The sequence below is a fragment of the Scatophagus argus genome, chromosome 21 (genome assembly GCF_020382885.2).
Source record: "Scatophagus argus isolate fScaArg1 chromosome 21, fScaArg1.pri, whole genome shotgun sequence".
NCBI classification, from domain to species: domain Eukaryota; kingdom Metazoa; phylum Chordata; class Actinopteri; family Scatophagidae; genus Scatophagus; species Scatophagus argus.
The window spans coordinates 9,497,553-9,522,210 of record NC_058513.1 but is presented as its reverse complement, the minus strand read 5'-3'; the positions used below and the strand labels follow the sequence as shown (position 1 = coordinate 9,522,210).

At 40.9% G+C, this 24,658-nt stretch overlaps 1 protein-coding gene across 3 annotated transcripts; it reads right to left on the bottom strand.

The window, feature by feature from the left end:
* Positions 1 to 1,746: 1,746 nt before the first annotated feature.
* LOC124053006 (liprin-alpha-3-like) lies at positions 1,747 to 24,418 on the bottom strand. 3 transcript variants are annotated; one of them, XM_046377904.1, is made up of 32 exons: positions 24,081 to 24,415; positions 18,561 to 19,368; positions 16,534 to 16,635; positions 15,980 to 16,144; positions 15,289 to 15,363; positions 15,119 to 15,178; positions 14,767 to 14,895; positions 13,446 to 13,538; positions 13,019 to 13,071; positions 12,192 to 12,285; positions 11,919 to 12,053; positions 11,410 to 11,493; positions 11,186 to 11,317; positions 11,024 to 11,086; positions 10,711 to 10,790; positions 10,128 to 10,314; positions 9,837 to 10,030; positions 9,433 to 9,676; positions 9,193 to 9,332; positions 8,937 to 9,085; positions 8,720 to 8,816; positions 8,357 to 8,438; positions 7,919 to 8,119; positions 7,717 to 7,779; positions 7,233 to 7,259; positions 6,006 to 6,181; positions 5,796 to 5,893; positions 5,516 to 5,691; positions 5,295 to 5,363; positions 4,669 to 4,831; positions 3,290 to 3,358; positions 1,747 to 3,190 (listed from the first exon to the last, which is right to left on the bottom strand). In XM_046377904.1, the coding sequence occupies exons 2-31, from the start codon at positions 18,894 to 18,896 to the stop codon at positions 3,306 to 3,308; spliced, it is 3,720 nt and encodes a 1,239-aa protein (XP_046233860.1). In that variant the 5' UTR covers positions 18,897 to 19,368; positions 24,081 to 24,415; the 3' UTR covers positions 1,747 to 3,190; positions 3,290 to 3,305. The 3 variants fall into 3 exon arrangements, with proteins under 3 accessions (XP_046233860.1, XP_046233862.1, XP_046233863.1); XM_046377906.1 differs by lacking the exon at positions 15,119 to 15,178; XM_046377907.1 differs by lacking the exons at positions 1,747 to 3,190; positions 3,290 to 3,358; positions 4,669 to 4,831; ... (1 more) ...; positions 5,516 to 5,691; positions 5,796 to 5,893 and having other exon boundaries at positions 6,060 to 6,181; positions 7,233 to 7,507; positions 24,081 to 24,418.
* Positions 24,419 to 24,658: the final 240 nt, after the last annotated feature.

Here is a 24,658-nt window from a genome sequence, read left to right as displayed (position 1 = left end):
TCATGGCGTTAAAAAACGTGGAGTGTCATTTAAAAAACTAAGATATTATATCTACTGTTCTCAAAGAAATTATTCGTGACAATGTCAGGAACATATAAATATTCTGAAAAGGACGCTTCAGTGCAGTGTAATGAATGTAATGGATCTGTGTTTGGTAATGAAGTTTGCCCAGACATGTTTCCTGACTTTGAAAGTGAAATATAAACAGAAGCTGCTGCACAGCATTGAGTCCAGATCAGGAATTTTGAGGAGGAGGAAGAAGAGGAGGAGGAGGGGAAAATCAAAGGAGAAATACAAGAGGCTCCATCAATAGAACTCTCTGAACAGAAAACACAATGAAACCTTGGAGTGATGAGCGTTCATCATTAGGACAACCTAGACCATAATTATGTAAAACTTCATAAAATAAAAATTTCCTTGAAATCATGTGTCTCTAATCCAGTCTTTCTCAGTCCTGGTCCCAGGACCTCCTGCCCCCGCATGTTTTAGATGTTTCTGGATGTCTGGCAATGGATGGACTGTACTTACAGGATGTGCAAAGTCTGTTTTTTTTCAAGAGTGCAAAGGCATATTTCCTAATGTGTTCATGATGTCATTTTTACTGAGTGCCTTGTTTGCTTCATGCTAAATTAAACTAAATTGACATAGTTTGTTGAGAAATTAGAACAAACAAAAAAAAAATTGGATATGTTTTAAAACAAAAAAGGCTCAGCCAGAAGATGGCGCTAGAGACACTTACTAAGTTTGTTTGGGACTGGGAAGGGGTTGGTTTTGTTTTTGTCAAGCTTTTGAACATTCCTCTGTCCACCTACATGTAGCATTGGGTGTAGTTTTCGTAGCTCACCAGGTAGGACTGCCACTGTTTTATTCTGTTTTAACCCTTAAGATTAGAATTGATGACAGGTTTTGACTTACTTTTATTATTTATTCAATATATTTATATTCGAAAGATAAGGAATACATTTGCTCTACATATTCAGTTATAATTTTTTCCCCCCATACTAAGCAGACCTTACAATTTACTCCTTTTTCTTCACCCCCTCTTTCCCTCTACTTTCCCACGTCTTCCTCCCTGCTCCTCGACAACACACTGTTTTTGCATTTCTCACTGACAGCTGTGCTGAATGTATATCCATGTGCCTACGGTGCATTTTATTTAATATTATTATGTCTTTTGCTTAAACACAAAAGTTGAAATAGACTCGTATGTATGTATTTAATAATGAAGTGGGAACCTATTTGCATATAATGTGCGACTGCTCAGATGTGAAGTATTTTTGATCTAGAGTTGCACGTGTACTGTCTGCTGTTACTGGAGCTAGTATTCCCAAAGCTTTACATTTAAACATTGATACAGTAATTAGTGCTACCAAATCTCAGAGATGACTGATTTTCTTTTATGTCTGCTTCAAAAGTTTCAAAATAAAAGAATTTCCCTTCGGGGATAAATCAAGGAATTCTGATTCTGATTCTGATTGAAATAAAAGATTCCTAATTAGAAATCACTAACAGAAGAAAATTCAACATAAAAAACATGTCTTTCATTCATTCATGGCCTGTTTAGAATATAAAGATCTAGAATATAAACATTGGGGTTTCCCCTTCCTTTTTTTGGCTCAACTCCAGCTCTGTGGTGATCATTTCATTGTTGACTGAGCAGAAGCATGCAGAATGTGTTGTGCTCAGAAGAATATAGCTGAGAAATGTAACAAAGAACTGCAACCTTCAACTATATTAATATATAAATGAAGTCTTAAACTGTAGTTTAACAGACTATCACAACAACTGAATAAAAGGTAAAAACAAAAATATATCCATCCCCTTCCTCCAACTATCTCGGTACCTTGCAGGTCTTATCTGGGATCCCGACAGCAGAGTCCAACTGTTCTGTGTCCAAACCGAAGCTGACGGCTCAAGGATAAACTCGGCTTCTGCATTTCAGTGGCTGATATTGAAAGATGGGCGATGGCTCTGTTACAGCACTTACCTGTGATCATCTGTGACCGGTCAGTGAGAGGAGGAAAGTGCAAATAATTCTGTCAGCAGCGTTTTTCAGGTATCTTTTTTTAATTACAGCTTTTACAATCATTATTTTATTATCATTATTGTCATATTATATTCAATTATCATCACTACTCTCCAATAGTATGAATTTAAATCATAACACAATTTGTTTTTGTTTTTTTTTCAAAATGTACACATACAAGTAGCATATCTTAAATGTCCATAATTCAAAACATATTTCATTTTTCAACCTAGAATGAAATTACAGTCAGTCTTAAAACTAAGTATGAAATGAACATACAGTTTAATACACACACATACATACTGTACATACATACATACGTACAATAGCAGTTATCATTAAAAAAAATGATAAAAATAAAATACACACATTTTACAAAGTCCTGACCCAAGCTTTCACATCAGTAGATGATTGATACCATGACGTTCACTCTAAAATGGTTGATTTTGGCATGCATATTAACACAAATGCTTAACTCTTTTTATTCCCATTTTGAACAGGATTCTGTCATAAAGCACTTTGCTATTTGTCTCATTGTCTGTCCTCTTCACATTTGTGCATCTCATGTTTGTTATGGCTTAAGAACATACATTTCATTTCCCCGTGTACGCTTACATTCTCCCTTCAAAACTCCCTCTCCCCAGACTCTACTGCATCGTTGTACTGTGTGGTACTAGGCAGAGTATGTTCTATTATCGGACTAAATCATAGTAAGATCACCTGCGAGGATGCGCGCTGGGGTATCATTCTCTTGTTCTGAACGGGAATGCAGTTTTGGATTGAAAAACCATAAATGTTGTGTCAATATTGCCATCTCACACTCAGAAACAGAAGATGTATTCACAATAGGCGATGGTCACTTTCTACAGGCCACTTTCTACAGAATCAAACAGCATCATGCCACAACTATGGATCAAGATGGAGAGAGCGATAGAGAGAGAGAGAGAGAGAGAGAGAGAGAGAAACAGATGGATAAACAGACATCCACTCATTATTTTATCATCTTTTCAGAAATCATTCACTCAGTGTCTTTGATTCTTCGAGACATCTGGCTCGAATGTTGTTGGTCATCTTCTACTGTTCATTTTTTATGTTGATCCTCATGTTTTTTTTTGTTCTTTAAAAATGTGTTTTTTTTCCTTGGATAAGGTTGAAGGAGGGGTTCTACAAAATGGAATAAAACACACTTACAGAACATCTGTTTAGAGTTCAGAAAAGGTCATTTTTAGCTATAGATGCAATGAGACAAGGTGCTTTTCTCACCTGGTGTGCTTATCTTTTAGCAGGAATATGTTCTCACGGACCCCGACTCTCCTCTTGGACCAGAGTTCACTGACAGAGAGAAGGAGGTAATTATTCAACTCAGTGTTGAACTATGAAACAGAAACTAAAAGACTCTATGATTCATAGGTTTTCACTTGATTGGAAAAGCCAAGTGCATATATATATATGTATATATATATATACATATATATATATGTATATATATATATATGTATATATATATAGATAGATAAGAGAATTAGCCTGTTTATGTAACCATCAGCAAGCATAAGTATATACACCAAAATGTATTCCACACTTGGAATTGGCCCAGTATGCCAGACAGTTTCTTTGTCTTTATTTGGCTGTTTATATCTGACTGACTGAATTTGATCTGGTCTTTCACCTAAATTCCATCAGTCTGTTGTAAAGCAGATGCGGGAAAGTCTAACATTAAAACAAGCTGTTCATGTAAGAGTGCCCTGTACTTCCTGTATTTCATCATATCTGAAAAACCAGCCTTACTGGGATGGCCGAGTTTCCCAAAATCAAAACATAACATAATTGAAAGACATAACATGGCAACAAATCCCTTTTCACAGTCATCTTGTTTGCATGTTGTTTCTGTTTTCTGTTTAATTTTCCCGCAAAGTTTCTGGATACAATATGGCTCAAATCTCTGATGCAGACAAATCACCAACAAAACAGTCGCTGCTCTCAACTCCTACCAGATGACAATAACAAATCCACAAAATGTTTATACAACTAGCTATACACGTGTGATGCGTATTGACTGAGACTGACTGGAAAGGAAAGAAGTAAAAAAACACATTCTTGGAAAAGTGGTTAGCCGCAGGATAACTGACACAAATTTTGTAGGTAATAAGCCCAAATGGTTATTAAGTGCTAGAATTATCAGTGGTGGGCATACTGGACACCAATGATGACTGTCCAGTGGAAAATACTGCATGGTTAGTTGTGTTGCATTGCTGAAAATTGTTTCCCATTTGTGTTTTTTTTTTTTTTTTGTCATTTACAGTAGAGCCTCATACTTCAACTCAACATCAGCTCTTAAACTCAGTTATCAATTGCTTTTGACCTTGGATTTAGAGACCCATGTCCAATCAAATGGGTACTTAGTAATTCTTCTATTATTATTCTGATACTGACCTTTCATCAACATTGTTTTCACTTGTGTGAAGTGTAAATAAATTAAAGGTTAAAAAAATACAAATTTGCATGAGGGACGATCATATTCTACTTCAAGCACGTCTGAGTTTGTCTGTTAGTACACAGTATGACTAATGTAACATTTCATGTGCATGCACGTTTTCTGTTGTGTCATGTTCAATCAGCTGCTGTGAGCTTCATCTCCTCACCTTCACTCTGGACTTTTCTCAGGGTGACAGAGGGGGTCGAGATGGCCGAGGCACGGAAGTTGGCAGGTAATGTTTCCGAGGAGTCAGAGGTCACACCGCGAAGGTCCTTCTCCCTGAACATCTTCCTCCATGATGGTGACCGTGTAAATGTTTTCGTGCCGTCCTGCAGAGACAATGAAATAACACCCGTGATTAAACATAATAGCGTTCACAGTAGAGGCTCCCAATTTCAGGGTCTTATTCATTATGCATTAGTTTAGTTTAACAGAGTAGTATTTGACAAAGCAGGATTTGTTGTGACAGTATGCCACAGTTGCACAGTTTTTAATCCTAGTTGCTGTAACTAAGCAATTAGCAGTCGTGTAAACACAGCTGAACCACTTTGGCATGCCAACAATTTGCCAGCAGTGGTACAAGCGCTGATGACATGAAGGCCCTCTTTATAAGGAACTGAGATATTTCAGTCTGCTATTTTACCACTAAAAGTAAATCATCCTTTCACATACTTAAGAAAGGGCAACAAGTTTGTATATCGAGCTAAGAAGTCCTGTTCTGGTTACATTCAACACACACACTTCCGCCTCCTGGCAGGATTGATTTTCTACTGGCAGTATGTATTGTCATACCTCATCTGGCCTCCTCTCTGTTCCCATGGAGATGAGAGCGTTGTACTCCTTCTCTAGGAGCTGCCTTGCCTGCAAACGATAGACAAACACAGTTTAAAGATCACAATTAAAATGATTTACTGTAAAAGTAACGTTTGGGGTTATTTTGGGATTAGGCAAACGTGATAGGTGAGGATTTCTGACAGCTGTCGTGAGATTGACAATAAATGGTTGAGGAGTACCTGTGTGTTCTGATTGGGTATCTGGAGGAGGAGGGCCAAGTCAGTGTAGTCAAAGGTGTCGTCTAGTGCCAGTAGGGCCCCATGCACCCCACTTTCTAGTAGGTTGTCAGCAAATTCTTTCAGACCGATAGACTGAACCCAACACATCACTCGTTCATTTGACCACACCATTACATCTGTGGAGGTGGACACATGGACCAACAGTTAGCACCAGTTCAATACAAGCCGAAAGGTATTTTTAAATGTATGTTCTAGTATCACGTCTGAAGTGAAGGCTCACCTTGGTTCTGGTGTTGACTTTCGTCCCTCCTCCTTTCCAGCTCCTTCCTGTCATAGTTCAAGCGTTTCAAGCACATGATGCCATAATGGAGACTCACTCTGTAAGTGAGAAGGACATATTGGTCTTAATTGTCAACAAAACTGGCATGGTATTTATCCAACCAGTACATAGACAAAAGTCACAGATAACCCATAAATCTTTCTTTCAGACCTGTGGAAGCTGTCCACCATCTTCAGCTGGCCCCTCAGTTCCTTCTTGGTGAGATGATCGAGCATGCGTGCATCCACCAGTGACTCCATGAAGTAGGAGCGGTACTGGGGCAGACCCAAGCTGGGCAGCCATTCGTTTCCCACCCACTCGTGGTTCATGTCTCCATAGGCCAGGATCTTGAGAAAGGTGGGGTGGTGGTGGAGGTGAATAGAGGTAAAGAACACAATCATGATGAAATGAAAAACAAGAGAAAATATAAAACAATCCTAAAGATTGTTGTCAAAACATATAGTACTATAACCTGAATTTGAAAAATATTTTTCTTTTTTGCATTTTGATGCCCTATTATGTGCCAGAGAAAAGGGTGTGTACAGTCCTGTCTATTGTTGTAGGGCAACAGGACGGATATCTACCATGTACACAAGTCTTAAGGTACACGAAACATTGTGACCCTCAAAGTGCATTAACATCTTAACCTTGACAACTTGTGTGAAGTCCATCTGAAGGAACTCCTGAATCATTAAAGTGCTAACTAGAAAGACACAGTAAATGACACACTGTAGAGTGACATTCCACAACTCTAAAGTTGCTGTAAAGCATTTGAAAATGATTTGTTAACCATTTATAAAGCCATTAATTACAGCTGATAAACCCTTACAACCCTTACCCTTCCAAACTAAAAGCATTCTAGTTTATTCTTTTAATATTCAGACAGCACCCTGTGTCACTGCTGGTAAGTTTCACTCTGTTGGTTTCAGTTCTGTTTCCAGAGCCCTTCTGGTTTTCATTATAAAAGAATTTCTCTTCGGGGATAAATAAAGGAATTCTGATTATGGCAATCTGATGAGGGAGAGATTTCCCACAGTTTTACCTTCAACTAACAGAGAACAGGCTAAAGCGTGCAAGACCTTGAATCGTCATAAGTACCAGTTTACATAAAGATCAATGGAGTTCAAATGACCAATCAAACTGTCACGTTTGTGTTAGTGTACGGGAATAATCGCTTACGTAAGCCATCCGATCTGACACGCTACATTTTAGGATACGTTAGGGAAAAAAATACCCTTCATGGTGAAATACTGTTCTGTTTGTGATTCAAAGTGAACTTAGGTGTGTTATCATGAATAATAAAAATGTTTTCCTCTTGTCCTAACCCCAGACTGGTTAAACGCACGTATGATGAATGTCACATTACACTGTACTATATGATGAGCACCAGAAACTCACCTGGTCCCAGCTGAACTCCTTCTGCTCCTTGTGGTTCAGGGAGAGAAGAAATGAAAAAGAAAGGGCACAGAGAGTTGCAAAAAGAGGTAAAGATCACCAGGGGGAGTGTGTTTGTGTGTGTGTGTTATTGGTGTCGGGATAGAATGGAGAAGAAGAGCAGGGGGAAGGCAGAGGGGGGGGGAAAGTTTTGTTAGTGAGAGAAAATTAGTTGGAAAAAACACTACATCAAAACAGATTTTGAGGGAATAGTAAGGGAAAGATGTTGCCAAACATGCCTAATCAGAGACAAAAAGAAAGAAAAAAACTTATCAATGTGAGACAACTGATCATACCTAAGAATTAAGAGGCAATTAATTTACATTACATGCCTAAAAACAGAAAATACTGCTTATGTTTAATCAATTCAACAGACATAAACAAAGTCGATCAATATAATAAAATACTGAATTCTGTTTAGACTCATTTTGTAATTTAATATTCTTACTGGTTTGGTGGCAGCAGTGAGAGACTCCATCTCAGCATGTGTCATCCAAATATTACTGGTCGACTGTAATGACAATAAACAAATGCAACATCAGTCTTCTTCCTTGACAAGTGCATGACTTTGTTAGTCCCGGCTGTGTGAGCACATGATCAGTTTGCTGATGTTTAGAGCTATATCCATCCTTCTTTTTGCTGAGTCTTACAGAGCGAGTGCTTGCAGGTGCAGATGGACTGGTGAGGGAGACCATTTCCTGGATGGCCAGGCGGAGTTTGAGCCTGTGCAGAGGGTTGCTGATGCCAATCTCCCTCTGGATCTCCGTGTCTGACAGGTTAGCCATGATGGCGCCACTCTTCACGTTGGCACGACACGCTGCTACGTACCATGCTGGCATCCCTACCCACAGCTGGGTAAACAGAAAGAAGATGTGAGCAGCAACTCCTGTAATGATACTTCACAAACTCTCACATGGGTGTCATTTTCATTTACGCTATGCAGCCATGACCATGTTACCCTTAGACTTGGGCTAATGTAGGGAAAATCTATATGAACTCATTAGTGAGACATTATTATCAGACTGTCTGTGCAATAAACTGAAAAGATTCTAAATTTTAGCAGGACAGGACAGCGTGTCATGACGTACCTCGAGCCATGTAACAACAGTTGGGCCATCCCATGAAGCGAAAGGCAGACCCTGACGGCAGGCTTCCTCTAACAGGTCATGTCTGGCAAGGAGAGTGGAAAACAGAGGTTTGACAGAGATTCATTTCTTCAGATCTCACTTTACCACTGTCTTCTTTTATAAATAGTTAGTCACACTGAACTTGAACTGCTAAATACCATGACATTTGTGCTTAGCAACACCACAAGGGCAAATATTCTTTAAATGACTAACACCAGGGATATCAAAGCCCAGCCCTGGTCAGTTAGTGTCTGGACTGTGCCAGAATACACTGGTGCCTCTCTGCATAACATGAGAGGCTTGTGGAAAGATGACTGGTCTCACTTCTTTTTGCTGCGGCGGTCTTTTTCCACTGTTCCAGTCCCGAGTTTAGTCAGGCCTAATGGGTCAGCCGATCCCAGGTCATCTGAGGGAGTTGAGGCTGGAAACGTCAAAGGTTAAAATTTATAATGACCTTAAGTTTTAATTTACTGTAAACAGATGCAGATGTGAGACAACAAAATTGCACTGTGAATGGGTAGTTTCCAATCTATATACTGACCCAGTGAGGCAGATTCGCGCCCTGGTGCACCGATCCTCCCTTTTTCCTTTTTGCCAAAAAGACGACCAATGGACGACTTAATGCTTTTCTTTTTGCTGGCTTTGTGGAGGGAATCCTGGCTTGCAGTGGTGACACCATCAGCCGAGAGACTAGGACGATAGAGAAAGGTAGAACAGTGATACCAACAACATGACAATGAGTGCATCTGTGAGCTACTTTGTTAGTCAAATAGATGGGCAAGCCCTCTGGAAAGTACCTGCGAAATTCACGGTGGTCGTCAAGACCTGCCCCAGGGTGAGTGTGTGTCATTCGGTCCAGTCGAAGGGCTCGAGGAACAGGTGGAGGAGTGGAGTCAATCAATGCAAGTGCTCTGCACTCTTCACCCTCTTTGCTATTCTGCAGGGTGGAAAGATTGGAATCAATTTACAAAGAATCTTCACTAAATTATCCTCAGTTAAAGCACATTTGTGGCTTATATCACATTTTGACATAGTACCTGTCTGTCAGTCTCCCTGGCAGGAGAATGTGGCAGGCGGGGGGTGGAATGTCCAGAACTGGGGGGTGACGGAGATGCCAACGTGGAGGAGGTGATAGAGGGAGTCATGTATCCCCTCCCGACACTGTCCCGTCCTCCCAGAGAGGAGGGTGGAAGAGGAGAGGCATCGAGGGCCACACTGCTGACCCGGCTCTCAATCTCTTCTGCCCTCATCTCTGTGCTTTCCTTTTCCTCCTGAATAAGCCTGTAGGAGGGAGAAGAGGGGAGATGAGAGGAGAGCAGAGAAAAAAAGAATATTTTTTTATATTTCTAAATCTTTACTGTTTTTATTCTAGCAGAAAATTCACAACATTTAAGCCAAATCACCTTCAGATCTGAAATTAGTCTCATGAAGGACAACTCACTTAATCTCCTTGTTGATGGCCTCCAGTTGCTCCTGTAGCATGATGGCCAAAGTCTGTACATCTGTCTGACCGCTGGGGGAGAGCAGCTCCGAGCCAAAAAGAGTCTCCCTGTCATCCTCATCATCAGAGCAGCCTCCCTCTACACCTCCCTCAAACCCTGGACCCAGCATAGTGCTGCTGTCCCACTCTCCATACTGGAAAAGAAAAATGGAGTGAAGGATGCAGAAAGTTATTATCCTAATAAGAAATTATACCTGCATAATCATAGTCATGTCAGAGTAAGACTCACACCTTGTTACTATCGTCTCTAGGCGGCCCCCATCGACCGCGGTGGGCCCGCCTGACCACCACCCCACTAGAGGAGCTGCCATAGCCGGATGGGAGCGAGCCTCCACCCTGGGGGTACCGCAGCTCTGAGGCGCTCCCTGGAAGAGACCTTCGAAAAAGGGTGGAGGGAAGTGAGCTCACGCTGCCCGCCCTATGGTGAGATCAAGAATTCATTTGTTATTCCACAATAGTTGAGAATCAAAATATTACAACAGACAGTTTGTTTCTCTGGAGAAAAAAAACAAAAAAAACCAAGCCGTATTAAAGGGATTGTATTCAAAAGAATTAAGGATGTAAATATTATTTGCATATTTGTCAGCCAACACAATACCCTTCAGGTATGGTGTAAATAGGAACTTTTCCTAAAAGATACCAGTGAACGTATATTGTAACTAATCAGAAGAGTAAACAAAAGCTTGTGCTCAGAATCTGCTCAGAGGGGGGGAAAGTGCACATATAGTATCCCCTGGGAGACTTTGTTTTGATTTGGTTTAATGTAGAGCATATTATATAAATAAAATTCCCTTAAAGGTTCATTGTACCTAACCTGGAATAAGAAGAGCCAGGTCGGCCTCTCAGCTGATCAAGCTCCAGCTGGATTCGCTCCAGCTCAGCAAGGAGCTGCTCCTAAAACACAGAGGAGAAAAGACCCCTGTTTGTTAAACATCACATCTTTTGTTTGTCCGGAAAAATGCAACTATTGAGAACTGGGAAAAATTTTGAAGAATTAAAAGTCAACATCCTTAGTAAAAAGTATGGATTAGCATTAGCAGAATACTTTAGAACAAAGGCAAAACAATGTTGTTAAAAGTTGGATCTTGCACAGAACATGAGAATAAAATGATAAAATAGCTGAATACCTTATTAGCGAGAAGATCATCCTGAATTTTCTTCATATTGGACAGTTCCTCTGAAAGAGCATTCTACCAGAGCAAAGCAATAAATGTACACTTTTTTTTACCCATTCTTATTTTCCATTATAAGACAAAAAATTCTGCACTACTAAATAGTGCTCTTGTTACCTTTTCCTCGAGTGCTGCCATCCTCTCCTTGAGGTGGAGCTGCAGTCTCTCGTTGGACTCAGACAGAAGCTTGTCTACTGTATCTGAGAGGCGTTTGTTGTGTTCGTCGTTCATCTTCTCCCTCTGCCTCGCCTAAAAAGAAGCAAGGCCACGAGAGATTTGCTGAAGATAGAACTCATGTGGACAACAAACCACCATTTTGTGTGAAAAGTACATGATGTTACCCTCTGTAGCTCTTGGTTCTTCTCCTCGAGTTGAGCTTCCATTTGCCGTAGTCGCTCCTCAAAGTTTCCATGGCGCTCCTCTGCCTAAATTAGAGGAAATAAGAATATTTCCAGATGCTGTTTCTGAGGCAGGAATGAACTGAAAATAGGTTCAAATAAAAGCTTGAGGTTTTTTTTTTTTTAAAATAACAATTGTCTGATTAATTGATCAACTAAAACATTTATTCTGAATGCAATTCATTTGCCAAAATGAGAAGGTTAAAAATGACTTAGACTGATCGCATAACATTTCTTTGAAGGTTTCAACAGATTCAGTGATAATATTGTTATTATGAATTTGTTGACCATGACAATATTGTTATGAATACCTGATATCCTCTAAGCCCTAATATACAGTTTTAACGTGACTGTAAAAAAACCTTTAAATGTAGCCATCAGCACTGAATCTAAATGCCAGGTTGTCTGATCAGTTAGGTGCAGTATGTGTTTTGCCCCCTGCATCAAAGTACCTTATTGAGAGCAGCAACCCTTTGGGCAAGCTGGGCTTCGATCTCAGGCAGCGTCTCTGCCCTCTGTAGGGTCTGCTGGAGCTTCTGTTTGGCTTCATCCAGACGTTCCTGTAGCTGTCTGTTCTTCTCTTCACTCTGAACACAAATGTAAATTACAGTCAACAAAGGTAGGCAAACCAGTTCCATTCCTGGATTTCATACCATTTAACGTAACACCATAACAACATATCAAGTGCTGACAATTTGTGCTAGATTATTTGAGACACTCCTTACCTGTCTGTACAGTGATTCCTTACTGGCAAGCTCATTTTCTAGCTTGTCTTTGATATCATGGAGAGAAGTCGCCTCCCTCTGGGCACTGAGGTACCTGCAATTCAACACCAAGCCACCAAGAAATTATTAGAGCTGCAGTTCTTGGCCAGAATTACAAGATGTATATGATTATATGCAAGGGAGCAATTTCCACTGCAGAGTGGGGCACCATGAGATGTCCCCATCACTTTTCAAAATCGAATTTTTGTTCTCATCATTTCTACACTTTCAGTTTGATATTTTGATGTATTCTCTAAAATACCACTAAACTCTGCTTACTGTAAAACCTCCAGATGGGAGAAGCTCTGAATTGATTAAAATGTTAAAATGCTCATCTGAGTTGCCTTCAGTTCTTACAAATTGTTCTCCTAAAAGAAGCTAGAATGGAGACAGTGTTTGGTAGTGCAGACAGAAATTTGCAAAAATTCTTTTTGATATCTCTCTCTTATTTCTCCTGAAAGTATCGCTTGAGATAAATGTCTATAAATAAAAGTCTATACTGTGAATTAGAGGTAGGACACACAGTTGTAGTCAAGCTGCTTTTCTCGTTTTCTCAGACAGTTGCATTCTTAATAAGACTGTAATGCAAATGTTAGAATGTAAAACAACCTTAAACTGGATAAAGAGGTGTCAGGACACTTTTGCAACATATTGCCTTCCAACAGGTGAAACATATGGTCCTTCTGCTATGTTGATTACTGCTGATGTATGAAATTTGTGCGGAGAGAAAAAAAAGTGTGGATCCTTACTAAATTAAGACTAAATTCCTCAAACACAGCAAAGGTTACCTGCGTTCTAGTGTTGTAATCCTTTCCTCCATGTCCTCCCTTTGGCAAAGGGCCTAGAGGACAAAATGCATCATTAACATGAGATAAAAGTTCTTATTACATATTTATATGCTAAGTAATGGCTAAGTATTTAACAGGAGGAGAAGAAGTGAATGAATGCATAGGCTGAATAAGAAGTAAATTTTAATACCACAGGTGTTTATTTATAACATATTTTGCATTTATTTATTTTACAGTAACACTAATAAACAAAGATTCACCTCATAACTGTATAATTTATCTTACATTTCCTCTCATTACTGCACTACATAATGCATATTAGTATTTGTCCAACATACGACCATTGTGCTCAAATATACACTTGGAGCCCTGGGAATGAAGGGAGCTCAGGGTTTTGGCCAGGAAGAGACAGACTGGCCCTACAGACCTCTTTCACTTCCCTTTGAAGCTTCTGATTGGCCTCCTCCGACTTCGTCACCTCCCTCCTGGCGGCCGCAAGCTGTTCCTCTATTTCCCCAACCTGACGTGACACCACGAAGGGACACAAGATGACACAGATTGAACCTACATGAGTCAGTGTGTTAACTACCACAGCACCAAGTGTAAATAGACATGATAGTGATTCATTACAGATCTGACTGTCTGGTCAGTGTAAGACTAGAAACAGAATATGTCTTCTTTAAGTTTTCTGTTTTCTCTTCAATCCTTTTATTCTCTGACCAGACAGTCAAGATTTTAGTTAGTTATCATCACCAAAATTTTGACTCATTTGGACACATGGATACAGTGCTTCTGTGATTACATTCAAATGCTGTCTTGTTCTGCATTAATCAGTAAAATTATGACTTTTCAAAGCAGCTGCAATGGTCCATCTGGCCACAAGAGGGAAGAGGGAGACCAGGAGCTGTAATGTCCACACTAGATCCCTCTCCTTATGATAAACTGTTGGCTATATAAGGCAGAATAGCCTGGCTCTGCTTAATGGGCCACACTAAATGAATTCACTGTAATAGTCTTCATTACATAAAGTAAATTAGAAAGCAAAACAGAAACACAAATGCACTGATAGATTGCATACATGCATCTAAACTTAGACTACATCTAATCCCCAGTGTTTAACAATCCCTAACTTTAAAGAAGTATTTCAACATTTTACTAAACAAGCTTGTCTGCTTTCTTGCCCAGACTTAAATGGGAAAATCAACACCACTCTCATGTCCTTATGGTAATTTGAAGCTACAGCCAGCAACCAGTTAGCTTAACTATACACAAAACCCAAATTGTATAAACTGTAAATTATGGTTTTACAGATAAAACAGTCAGCTCTTACATTATTCTGTATCTTAACCTTAACTTAGCAGTTATTTCAATCTTAACACTGTTTTTTGCAGTTTCCTGCAATTTCTGACTACAGAAAGATGAGACATACCTTAAGTAAATTTGTGATATTTTATTGTACCTTATTGGTGTTGGCACAAAGTGAAAATGTCATCAAGCTAGCACGACTTCAAGCACAGCATTTATTAAAGCCAGCATTAGCATCACAATGTGATCCAGCCACAGTAGATGCAGCATTGTTAGTGTTTCATTAAACTCTATTGCGGAGATGGATGTGATAACTATATATCATGTACATATAGTTGATCAGAGTTTGATCAGAGGTTGATCAGAGTTGATCTGTTCTCACTCTGATGTTCCAGTCCTCACATGGTCCTCACCATGACAGATAAACAGGAACGTACACTCACCTGTCGGCACATGAGGGCCAGCCTCTCCCTCAGCTGAGAGAGTTCAGCTCTCTGCCGCTCTATCTCTCCTTCTCGCTGCCTTTCCAGCTCGCTATCCTCAAGACCGGAGGAGGGACCATTGGGTAGCCGCTAGAGAGATGACAATATACAACAAAAATGAGAGTGGTGGAGAAAAACAGTCAGTTAGAATCAGCTGACATTGTAACTGGAACAAATAACATGTTAATGAAGGAAGAGTTATTTTCACACTGACACACCAGGGTACCCATACATCTACTTTTCTACTGACTTTCTGGACGCTAACACATACACAAAAACAACTGGAACCAACATGCATAAAACCCTCCCTTACATCTTTCCCGCCGTCCACCCCTTGTTGACGTCTTTTAATTTGGTCTCTTAAAGAGATTACCTGGGTAGGGGGAGACAAAAGAGTAAAAAAGACGGTACAAATTAATGTTCTTTTTTGCTTGCACACCAAGCATCCATGAGATACAGAAAATCATTCACATTGGATTTTACCTCTTGAGAAGAAGCTGCGAGTTGATCTTCTAGCATGGACACCCGCTCGAGGGCCACACGGAGCCTCTCTCGAACCTGTGAAGTAGATGTGATATTTACAAAACAAAAATCATTTGTGTTGCATAGCATGGATTTGCCATTTTTACTTTCTTAAAGTAACAAAACGCTTTTGACTTTACTGATAAGCTTGCTAGTAATTTTTAGGAGCAACGTTTGAGATTAACACATGATCATGCTCAAAGAAGGAATAGCAAATGAGATGCAAGGATTTGTCCTTTATTTGCCCCAATGCTATTTTTTAAAGTCAGTTTAAGTGATTTAACACCTCCCAGACATGTGTATTTGGTGTTGCATGAGTTGAAACGGTTGCAACTTGTGAGGTCAAACTACCCTGTTCTGTTTTATACAACCACAATCACTTCCCAGCCACTGATATTATACAGTCAGCCCATGTCTGAAAATCAAAACAATGAGCTGAAAGACTCTATAAAGCCCGGCAGAGTTGATCTGGGTCACTGGGTTTATTACTGCTTACAGTCCCTTTCACATGCCAGTTACAAGTTTATACAATCTGTTAATATAAAAATCCTGATCATAACCACTTTACTTTTGCAAGTAGGAAGTTAAAAGTTTCACTTTTAGCAGTTTGATAAATACAGGCACTGTTCTACAATCTGACAGTATGACATACCTTCTCATCCAGGGCTTTGTGGTGCTCAAACAGAGATTTGAGGGCCTTGAGGACTTCCACCTCACTGGAGACCCCAGCCGGGGACTGGGCTTGCCTTTTCACCACCGTCATCCTCAGACTGCGCTCATGGCGAGACACCAAACACTCCAGGTGTTCCAATAACAACTACAGTAGTGAATGAGTTAAAGAGGAGGAAGATGGGGAGGTGACAAGAGAGGGGGACACAGAGGATGAGAAGGGAAGAAGAATGAGAAATAGAAACAGAGAGGTAGGAGAAGGAAGGGAGAAAAAATACAGAGAAGACTCAGCGAAGATGCAGAGGAGTGCAAAAAGGGACAAGGAGTGAGTGGGAGAGATAAGGAAAGCAGATATGGACATGAAAAGGAGTATTAAAGAGAAAATAAGAATATGCAAGAGAAAGAGGAAGAGAAGGAAGGGGAAAAAAAACAGTAGCAAATGAAACAGTGTCACACCCACACAGCCACAACGGGTGAGGAAGATAACACAGAGGCTGTTACAGTGCTAATAAGCAAAATGGCCGCTAAACATCTTACACGTGTGTTGTTTCTCTCCGCCTTGAGCTCGGCAATCTCCTCCTCCCTCTCCAGAAGCTGCTCCCGGCAAACATTCAGCTCTTTAGTCAACACAGCAAACTCCTGTGGAACACACAAGCTGCGTTAAGGGGCGCAGAAAACAAACTGTTTAAATGTTTGGTTTTAATAGTTTAAGTGGTCTCGGCTCAGCTGCTTGATCTACAATGAGAGTTTAAAAGGTACAAGTAATAATTCAGGCCAGACGTAGTCAAATTGAGAGACAATTATAGAATATAAGTAGAATAGGCCGCTCTCAGCACTCACACGTGTAAATGGCTACGTAACAAACCAAAGCCCTCCAGAAACACACTATGAAACACCTGAGACCAGGGATGTACATGATGTAAACCTACATAACGATCATGTAAATCACTGACACAGTTTCCACCACCACCACCACTCTCGCTTGCTCATCCTCCTCTGTGAACTTGCATTCATGGATGGATTACATCACACTGTTACACAATGGCTCTGCACTGGAATGCACAAGAGAGACCCCAAAAAACACAGCATCGATATGTCATTTACAACACCGCTGGGAATACATTTGCAGCTCCTGCATCATCTTAAAACAGAGTGCAAACAGGAGAGCATGTTTTACATTTTCTTAAACCAAAAGAACCAGCAAATAACACTGGCAGACTCCACTTTGATCCACGGTGATTTCTTTATGTCTCCATAAAACACAGTCGAAGCTTCTGCTTAGATTGAGTTGCTATTTACAACTATGATGAATAGATGTTCAGACAGTGAGTCAGGATAACCTGCATTATGATTAAAAAACAGTTGAAAGTAGACAGGTAAAATTGGTCTGTGTTTGCACGGAGGAGGAGGAGAGGGAAAGAGCCAGAGAGAGATCTATGCAGATGGTGACACAGTGGGTCCGTTGGCTTTTGGCCTTGTGGGATTCTTTCTTGTTTGGATAGGGGTCAGCTTCTCAGTTGGCTTCCCTTGTGGCCTTACAGTTTCTTTTCTATTTCATCTCACTCAGTCCTTATATTCTCTGGCCTCTGGTAATTTAACCGAAACATGAAAAATAATGAATAATGAAGATAATGATTTAGCTGTTCTGTAGACTGTCTTGTGAAATTGAATGACAGTAAGCGCAACAACAAAACTACATGTGTAAATGTGATTTGTTGTCTGAGGAATAGTGAAATAAGTTCTGTTGAGTCAATATTCGTGTTTACTACAAATTTGAAATGTTCGTGCTCAGTTTTTGTCTCCTTACACACATTAATATGGGGTGAGATCTAAAAACTGAAAAAGAATATATACTTTTCTGACTTCAAAAACTCACGAAACACAACATGTGCACAAGGAATGTGACTGAATTTGATCTGATTAATTTGTGTTCACAGATTTCACACATTTTTGAAGAAATCATAAAGGGGCCTCACAAATAGTGCTAAAAGGTGTGATGTAAAGAGACAGTGGTTCTAAAAGGTTAAAATTTTCCATTGATCATTAAGGAGCAATTTTAACCAGCACACTAAAGAGAATTTCAACAAAATCGAGTATTCATTTAAGTTATGCTGAAGCCATCAACAAATATTAACTTCCAGCGTCATTAATTATCCACAAACAAAATGGTCAACAAACATTAAAAAAGTGATTACGCAATAAAATTGCAGATGCGACTCAGACTGAACAGTCAGAAGATGACAGAAACACAAACCTTTTGCATTAGTAAGAACAACATTAGTGAGGGGAAGACGGGAAAGTATTTAGTATCCACTTTCGAGCCGTGTCTCTCTCTGCATGAACTGTCACTGCAGAGGCTTACTGTCTCATGAGTCCGCTTCATAATGACACACAGTCAGGAAAACACACTCATATATAACTAGGCGCTGATAGCACAGAGGCTAAACAATGTTACCCCACAAGGAGAAACTTGCAGCCAAAGCACACCTTTCACTTCCAAACTAGACTGATTCTTCCATGCATTTATGTGTAGATTGCAAATACACACATACACACAGTTGTACCTGTGGCAGAGCAATAGATAGCTGCCTTTGAAGTGACTCCTTTTCGTGTCCAAGCTCGCGAAGGCGGAGCTGAGCCGTGCCCAGGCTCTCCTGCGTCTCCCTCAGGTTCTCCAGCAGCCTCTCTCTCTCTGTCAGCATGTTGACCATTAACGACTCCAGGTTCCCAGTGCTGCCCCCTTCGTCTCCTCCGCCTCTGGGCTCCCTCCCACTGAAGCCTCCTCCTCCCATCGCACCTCCGGGGCCTCCGACTCCTGTCCCGGCAGGTGAGGAGGGGCCTCCACCAGTCCCACTTCGCCCATCCTCAGAAATGGTGGGCATCACCTCGCACATCATCATGAGATCGTAGTGTGTGTGTGTGTCAGGTTAGTAAAGAAAACTAAACAGCAGATTGTACGTGCAAAATGTCTGTGTTCGTGCCGCTGGGGGTTTTATGAGCTCGTACTAAAAGTTTGGTGTACAAAATATAAATATTTACATCTTCAGTTTTCCAAAAATATCATTCCTTTGGTCTGCATATCTTCCTGTTTATTGCCTTTATATTTTCTCTCCAGCACTTCCTTCTGTACGTCTTTGTTCGCTTGTCTTCCTTCACAAAGTCCCAACCTGCATGGTAAGTGATCAGAATGCTTATGTGTTCCTGTGTTATGCAAGAGGAAGAAGTATCTACGGGGAAGCTGTTCTGTGGGTGGCTCGGATTGGCGGAGGGTGAGGAAGGGAAGGGGTTATGGGGAAGGAAGGGACAAAGGAGGACCGATGCTCCCAAATTGTGTCCAAGCAGCAGAGCTCCTCAAAGCACTGGGAGTAAGAGCTGAAAAAGAGAGCAAACACTGCATTAGATCCTCCTCAGTAAACTTCACTGTGCATACAACAAATGAGAAAGGACTCTGCAAGGGTGAGCTGTTAGTTTGAGACAACAGTACAGACTAATGTAAGTCTATGGGAATGTGACAGTAAGGCGTGATGGTTTGTAATTAGCATTTTTGAGGAAATACTGAAAAATGTTGACTTTTTACATAATAATGTGAAGACAGCAGCAGTGAAATGATTGGTTCTGGATCTCTGCTTGTACATCAGCTGTGAACCTTTAGAATATCAGGTTACGGTGAATGAAATGAAAGATGTATCTGAGTAGCATACACACTGAGTCAAGCAGCTTGAGGGAACAATAATACAACTGTTGTTGTTCAACTTTTCCAAAGAAGACCAAAACCGAAACTTAATTTTGGGCCGCAGTCATAGCAAGCACCTATTGTATTGTTAGGACACAAAATGGCAGGATTTTAAGTTCCCTAAATCAACATTGTGTGCAAAATGTCACTCTGCCTGTCACTCTCAGTTTGTAAAAAATAATTAATGATCCTGCTTATTTAAAGAGCATTTTTACCTCGCCAAAAAAGACCAAAAGAGAATACACATTACAATAAATATTTGTTCATTATTTATATATTTATTTTCACACTAGAAACTTCTGACAGAACTTTATGGCAGCCCTCTTTAAAGGAATAGTTTGGTATTTTGACTAATACACTTATTTGCTTTCTTTGTTGGTTAAATACTACAGCCAAGTTGCTTTGCATAGCACAAAGACTGGAAACAGATGAAACAAATGAGATATAAAGTGTTCATTTGTGAGATTTAGAGGTGCCAGTAGGTGGATTTTGTTACATTTGGACAGATGTTCAGCTGTTTCCCGTCTCCAGATTTTATGCTATGAAGTTAAAGTTGCTGACTGTCTTATATACAGTGGATAGATATGAGCATTTCCTGTCATAGCAACAAAGTGAGTGAACATATTTCCCCGAAAGTTAGACTGTTTTTTTAATGTATCAATCACTGTGATTTTGATGAGAGAGTGTTAAAATTCTAAAAGTGTTAAAATGCTAATCTTAATGGGTTAAGCAATACAACAAGTTGAATTTGCTATCACTCTCAGTTTAAAAAAAAAACCAAAACAAATATGTGGCTGTGACTGAAACATGTGATCTCCCTTGACAAGTCTTACATTAATCACTTTTGTCCTAAGTCATCTCGATATTTTACACAACCTTTTTAACTGGACAAGGCCTCTGGCTCACGCTGCAAACTGCAGGCCAAAACACTTTGAATTCAGCAATCAGCATTATTGTAGTGCCTCGTGTTTCTCTCCTCTTTCCTCCCGTAATCTTCACTGTCTAGTCTGTCACACTCAGGGGGCTTGCACTGGCCTTTATACTTTTAAGTGGTTTGGACTCATTTAATGCCCCATGCCGACTCCTTTATGTCAGTGAGACTGAATAGGGCGATGGAAACAGGCCTCAGCACCAATGAAAACAAGTCTTGCCAGTTTTCTCATTATTATTATATGGGCTTCCAGGAGCAGAGACTGGGGCTCTTTAATTGGAGGGCTGATACAGATACTGAATTAGTTCCTCATGATGGTGAGTTGGCCAGAGTACTTGGCAACTTCAATGTATGTCCCACCAAAAAACAACTTCCATCCTTACCTAGCTGCACTGATGTATAATTACTGATGTAAGACCGAACTCACGCCGACATTTCCTTAAAATACAGTTTAAGAGTTTGGAATGTAGTCTGATTTCTCTGCCACACTGATAGTAGTAAAGCGTGTTATCATCACATCATGTGCCATATGTTAACAAAGGGGAAAACCTGAAAAGGTGAGGCCCATGAGATTATCAAACAGCGGTCAGAGGTGCATTTTTAACCCAGATATGACATGAAATTAACAATGCTTCAGAGTGGCGGAACACCTGTAGGTGTGAAAAGCTCACATGGAGACACCTGACTCAGTTAGATCCTGCTAAAGGCGCAGCAGTGAGACAGCTCTGATTCAAGTGGTGATCTGAAGTTGCCAGACTTTTTAACTAAGAAGTAGGATGATCTTTATGCCATGGCCTGCAGAGTAAAGAAATATTTGAAATATAATATGAAGCCATTTGCTTTTGGTGGTTGCCCGTAATCATAATAGTTCAGCTATGTTGCCTTTCAAAAGCATTTTAGCTAATGCTACCTTTCAAAAAGACCCAGACTCCCCCAGATGTTCATTGGATCTATTGTTTGCTTTTTGTTAGAGAAAAAAACATGTATGGTACAGGTTTGGATTCAGGTCTGAACTAAAAAAAAATACTTTGTTGATCAAACTATGCCAAGTACCTTAAGATTTCCTAAAAGATTTGTCAACCAAAGACTACAAAAGCTTCTGATTGTTATCCAAAATACCCAAAATATTCAAATTGACTGGAGTTGGTGCAGGACACTTTAAATGTTAAGTATACAGGATGGCCCATAAGATTTTTTTTCAAATCGTCAGCTTGGGATAATTGCTCATTGTCATTACCAGCAACTCTTCAGTGGTTCAGCAAGAGCAGCAGAAAAAAAAGGATAATGTAATTACTGCAGACCATTGTATACTGTGACTGTACAGCTCACTGTAATCATTCAGTGTACTTGGTCTGTTTCATATGATGGCTCTGTGATGGAAAAACAAAGGATTCACTGCTGGAGTCAGTACAGGCGAAACAAACTGTGCAGCCTGCAGCTCTGACTGAAGCGTCAGCTGTGAGGTGACCTGTGTGCTTATGAGTGTGTGTGTGTGTGATGAGAGAAAAAGAAAGACAGCTAGAAAGCAAGAGAGAGCGTGTCCGCATGTGCGGTGCATTAAAATGACAGTGTAGATTAGTTATCAAGAGAGCTTTTGTTTGACTGTGAGAGCAGCTTGAAAACAACGAGCCGGTGAGAACATTCGTCTATAGCGTACTGCTATATAACCAAGCAGCACTAGATTCATGAGTACAATGTGTGAGCTCATGTCACAGTGTCACCAAACAGAAATCGATCAAGTGTGTGTGTGTGTGTGACAGAGAGAGTCTTTGTGTGTGTGTGTGTGTGTATGCGCGCGCACTTGTGGGTGTTTTCATTTTATGATTGCCCACATCATCATCATCATCATCATCCACAGTCACACTGAATCTTGCTTGTAGCCGCCTACCCTGGGGTGGACAGAATGGCTTTACAGCATCTGGTTGCTAGATGACCAATTAGGACAAGCCCCCCCCCTCCCGACAATTAGACTGTGTATCATGTTACTAAATATCCCCAGTCTTCGAAAAGTGTGCACAGGGAAATGTCACAGGCTTGCGTGTGCTGTATGTGAGCGAGAGAACAGCAAAAGCAGCTCTCCTCCACCAGACACTGGGGCGGGGAGAGGGCTTTGCGGGCTCCGACAATCAGAACTAAGAGAAAGAGGGTGTCTGCGATCGGTTTTTACATCCGCTTGCATGCTAAATCACCTACTCAGCGACAACAATGCACCCACGTCGGACACATTCCCGACATTTCCACAAAAGCAGAACATAAACATGTAGCGACTAATAATGAACCCCCTCCTCCCCTCCCAATACCACGTAACGGTACCCTCTGGCCAAGAAAGGAATCATTGGAATCGATAAGTGATTGTCGGCAGCCGGGTATGGAGGGAATGAAAGCACCGGGATACGGACTGACACGCTTTTATTTGCGCTGGCATCCACACTGCACACTGGGCTGAATGGGAAAATGACGAGGCTCTTCTCAACATGACAAGTCCACCAGTCTGTGGCTACCTCCATTTCTGAATGTATGGAGGAAAGACCATTCGACGGTAGACGCGCGAGCGCGCACGAGCACGCACGCACGCACTCAATCTACATTCTTATAGTAAAAAGCGTGGAGTGATCTCCAGATTGGCCCTTCATGCGTGACAACCGTGAAAACGGCCATTAAAGCGAACAGAAGAAAGATAAATCCACATTTAAAAGATAAATCTCTCCTCGAATGGCACAATGTGGAAAAGCATCACGTCAGGAGGATGGCCCAAAAATGCACACCGAACATTTTCAGTAACAGGGTCTGCCTCCTCCAGACATCCTAGAATTATAATCAACTCAAAAGGCCCAGTGACAGCAGGGTAACGAGCTGGGAGGTTCGACTACAAAGCTCCCAACGGCAAAGGACTTAGTTACAGCCACGATTAATTACAAGCAACAAATAGCAGGCCAATATACAGTTGGATCTTCTGATCATGGAGACTCTAGCTCTCTCACTCTCTCTCTTCAAGTAGCTATCACCTCATCAATTGTATGCAAAAGGGGGCGAGCAAGCGCGCCCTAAATAAATCGTGCTATGCGCTGCCAACACACCTGTCAATGCCTGGCACTGACATGGGCAACGTCTATCTAATATAAGCCTATTTGCCTGTATTGCAATGGTAATCCCCCCTCCCTTCCTTCCTTCCTTCCTTCACACACACACACACACACACACACACACACACACATGCACATTCACACATATACAACACCACCCCCCTCAATCCTTGACAACACAACGTTAGGTACTTGTTATCTCACACATGCACGAACACACATCCGTTTATCGTTACATTAGTCCATGTATATCTCTCCTGGGCGTCTTTCGATGGACTATTCGCCCGCTCAGATAGAAACTGGGTTGCGATGGGGCGGTGTGAAGTTGCATCCTTACCACAGTCATCGCGGGGAGCCTGTAGTGTCCATCTTTGATGTTAAATATTCCTTAGGTCCATCTCCCGTGGATCGTGCCTCGGCGTCCGTGCCCCTCATCCGAAACCAGAGTAAAGCTCACTATATGTGATGTATAGATGTATTTTCCCCGTTCTCTCTTTTCCACATGTAAACGGCGAGGAGGGGGACGCGGAGAGAGACGATACGCCACCTTACCACAGACTCCCCCTCTGTCGGATTGGAAGGTAATGGGTCTTAAAGAAACATTCTCTCAGCATTCTCCGCATCTCTGTGATTTACGCGCGCGCCACGCACTCACGCGCACTCACAGGCCAATCAAACACCTGATTAATTATACAGTGTGTATTTATATCAGGGACAAGTGCAAACTAACTGACGGGGGTTTTACTTGCAACCAGTCCTATGTTACACTTATGGCAGTAGACTGAGCCAAAACTCACTCCTACGATAGAAACACATACATACATGCAGATTATTTTATACATAAAGCAGCACTTTATCTGCAGTGTGTCCCTGCAAAAAAAGGAAAGAAAAACAAAGAAAACAAAACGGGTGTGA

Excerpts from the sequence above, each read along its gene's own strand:
- LOC124053006 (XM_046377904.1), bottom strand. The coding sequence starts at position 18,896 with ATGATGATGTGCGAGGTGATGCCCACCATTTCTGAGGATGGGCGAAGT. Across the intron at positions 13,539-14,766 it reads TGGCCCTCATGTGCCGACAG|GTTGGGGAAATAGAGGAACA; the intron begins GTGAGTGTACGT and ends GTGTCACGTCAG. Across the intron at positions 13,072-13,445 it reads TTCAAAGGGAAGTGAAAGAG|GCCCTTTGCCAAAGGGAGGA; the intron begins GTCTGTAGGGCC and ends TTTGTCCTCTAG.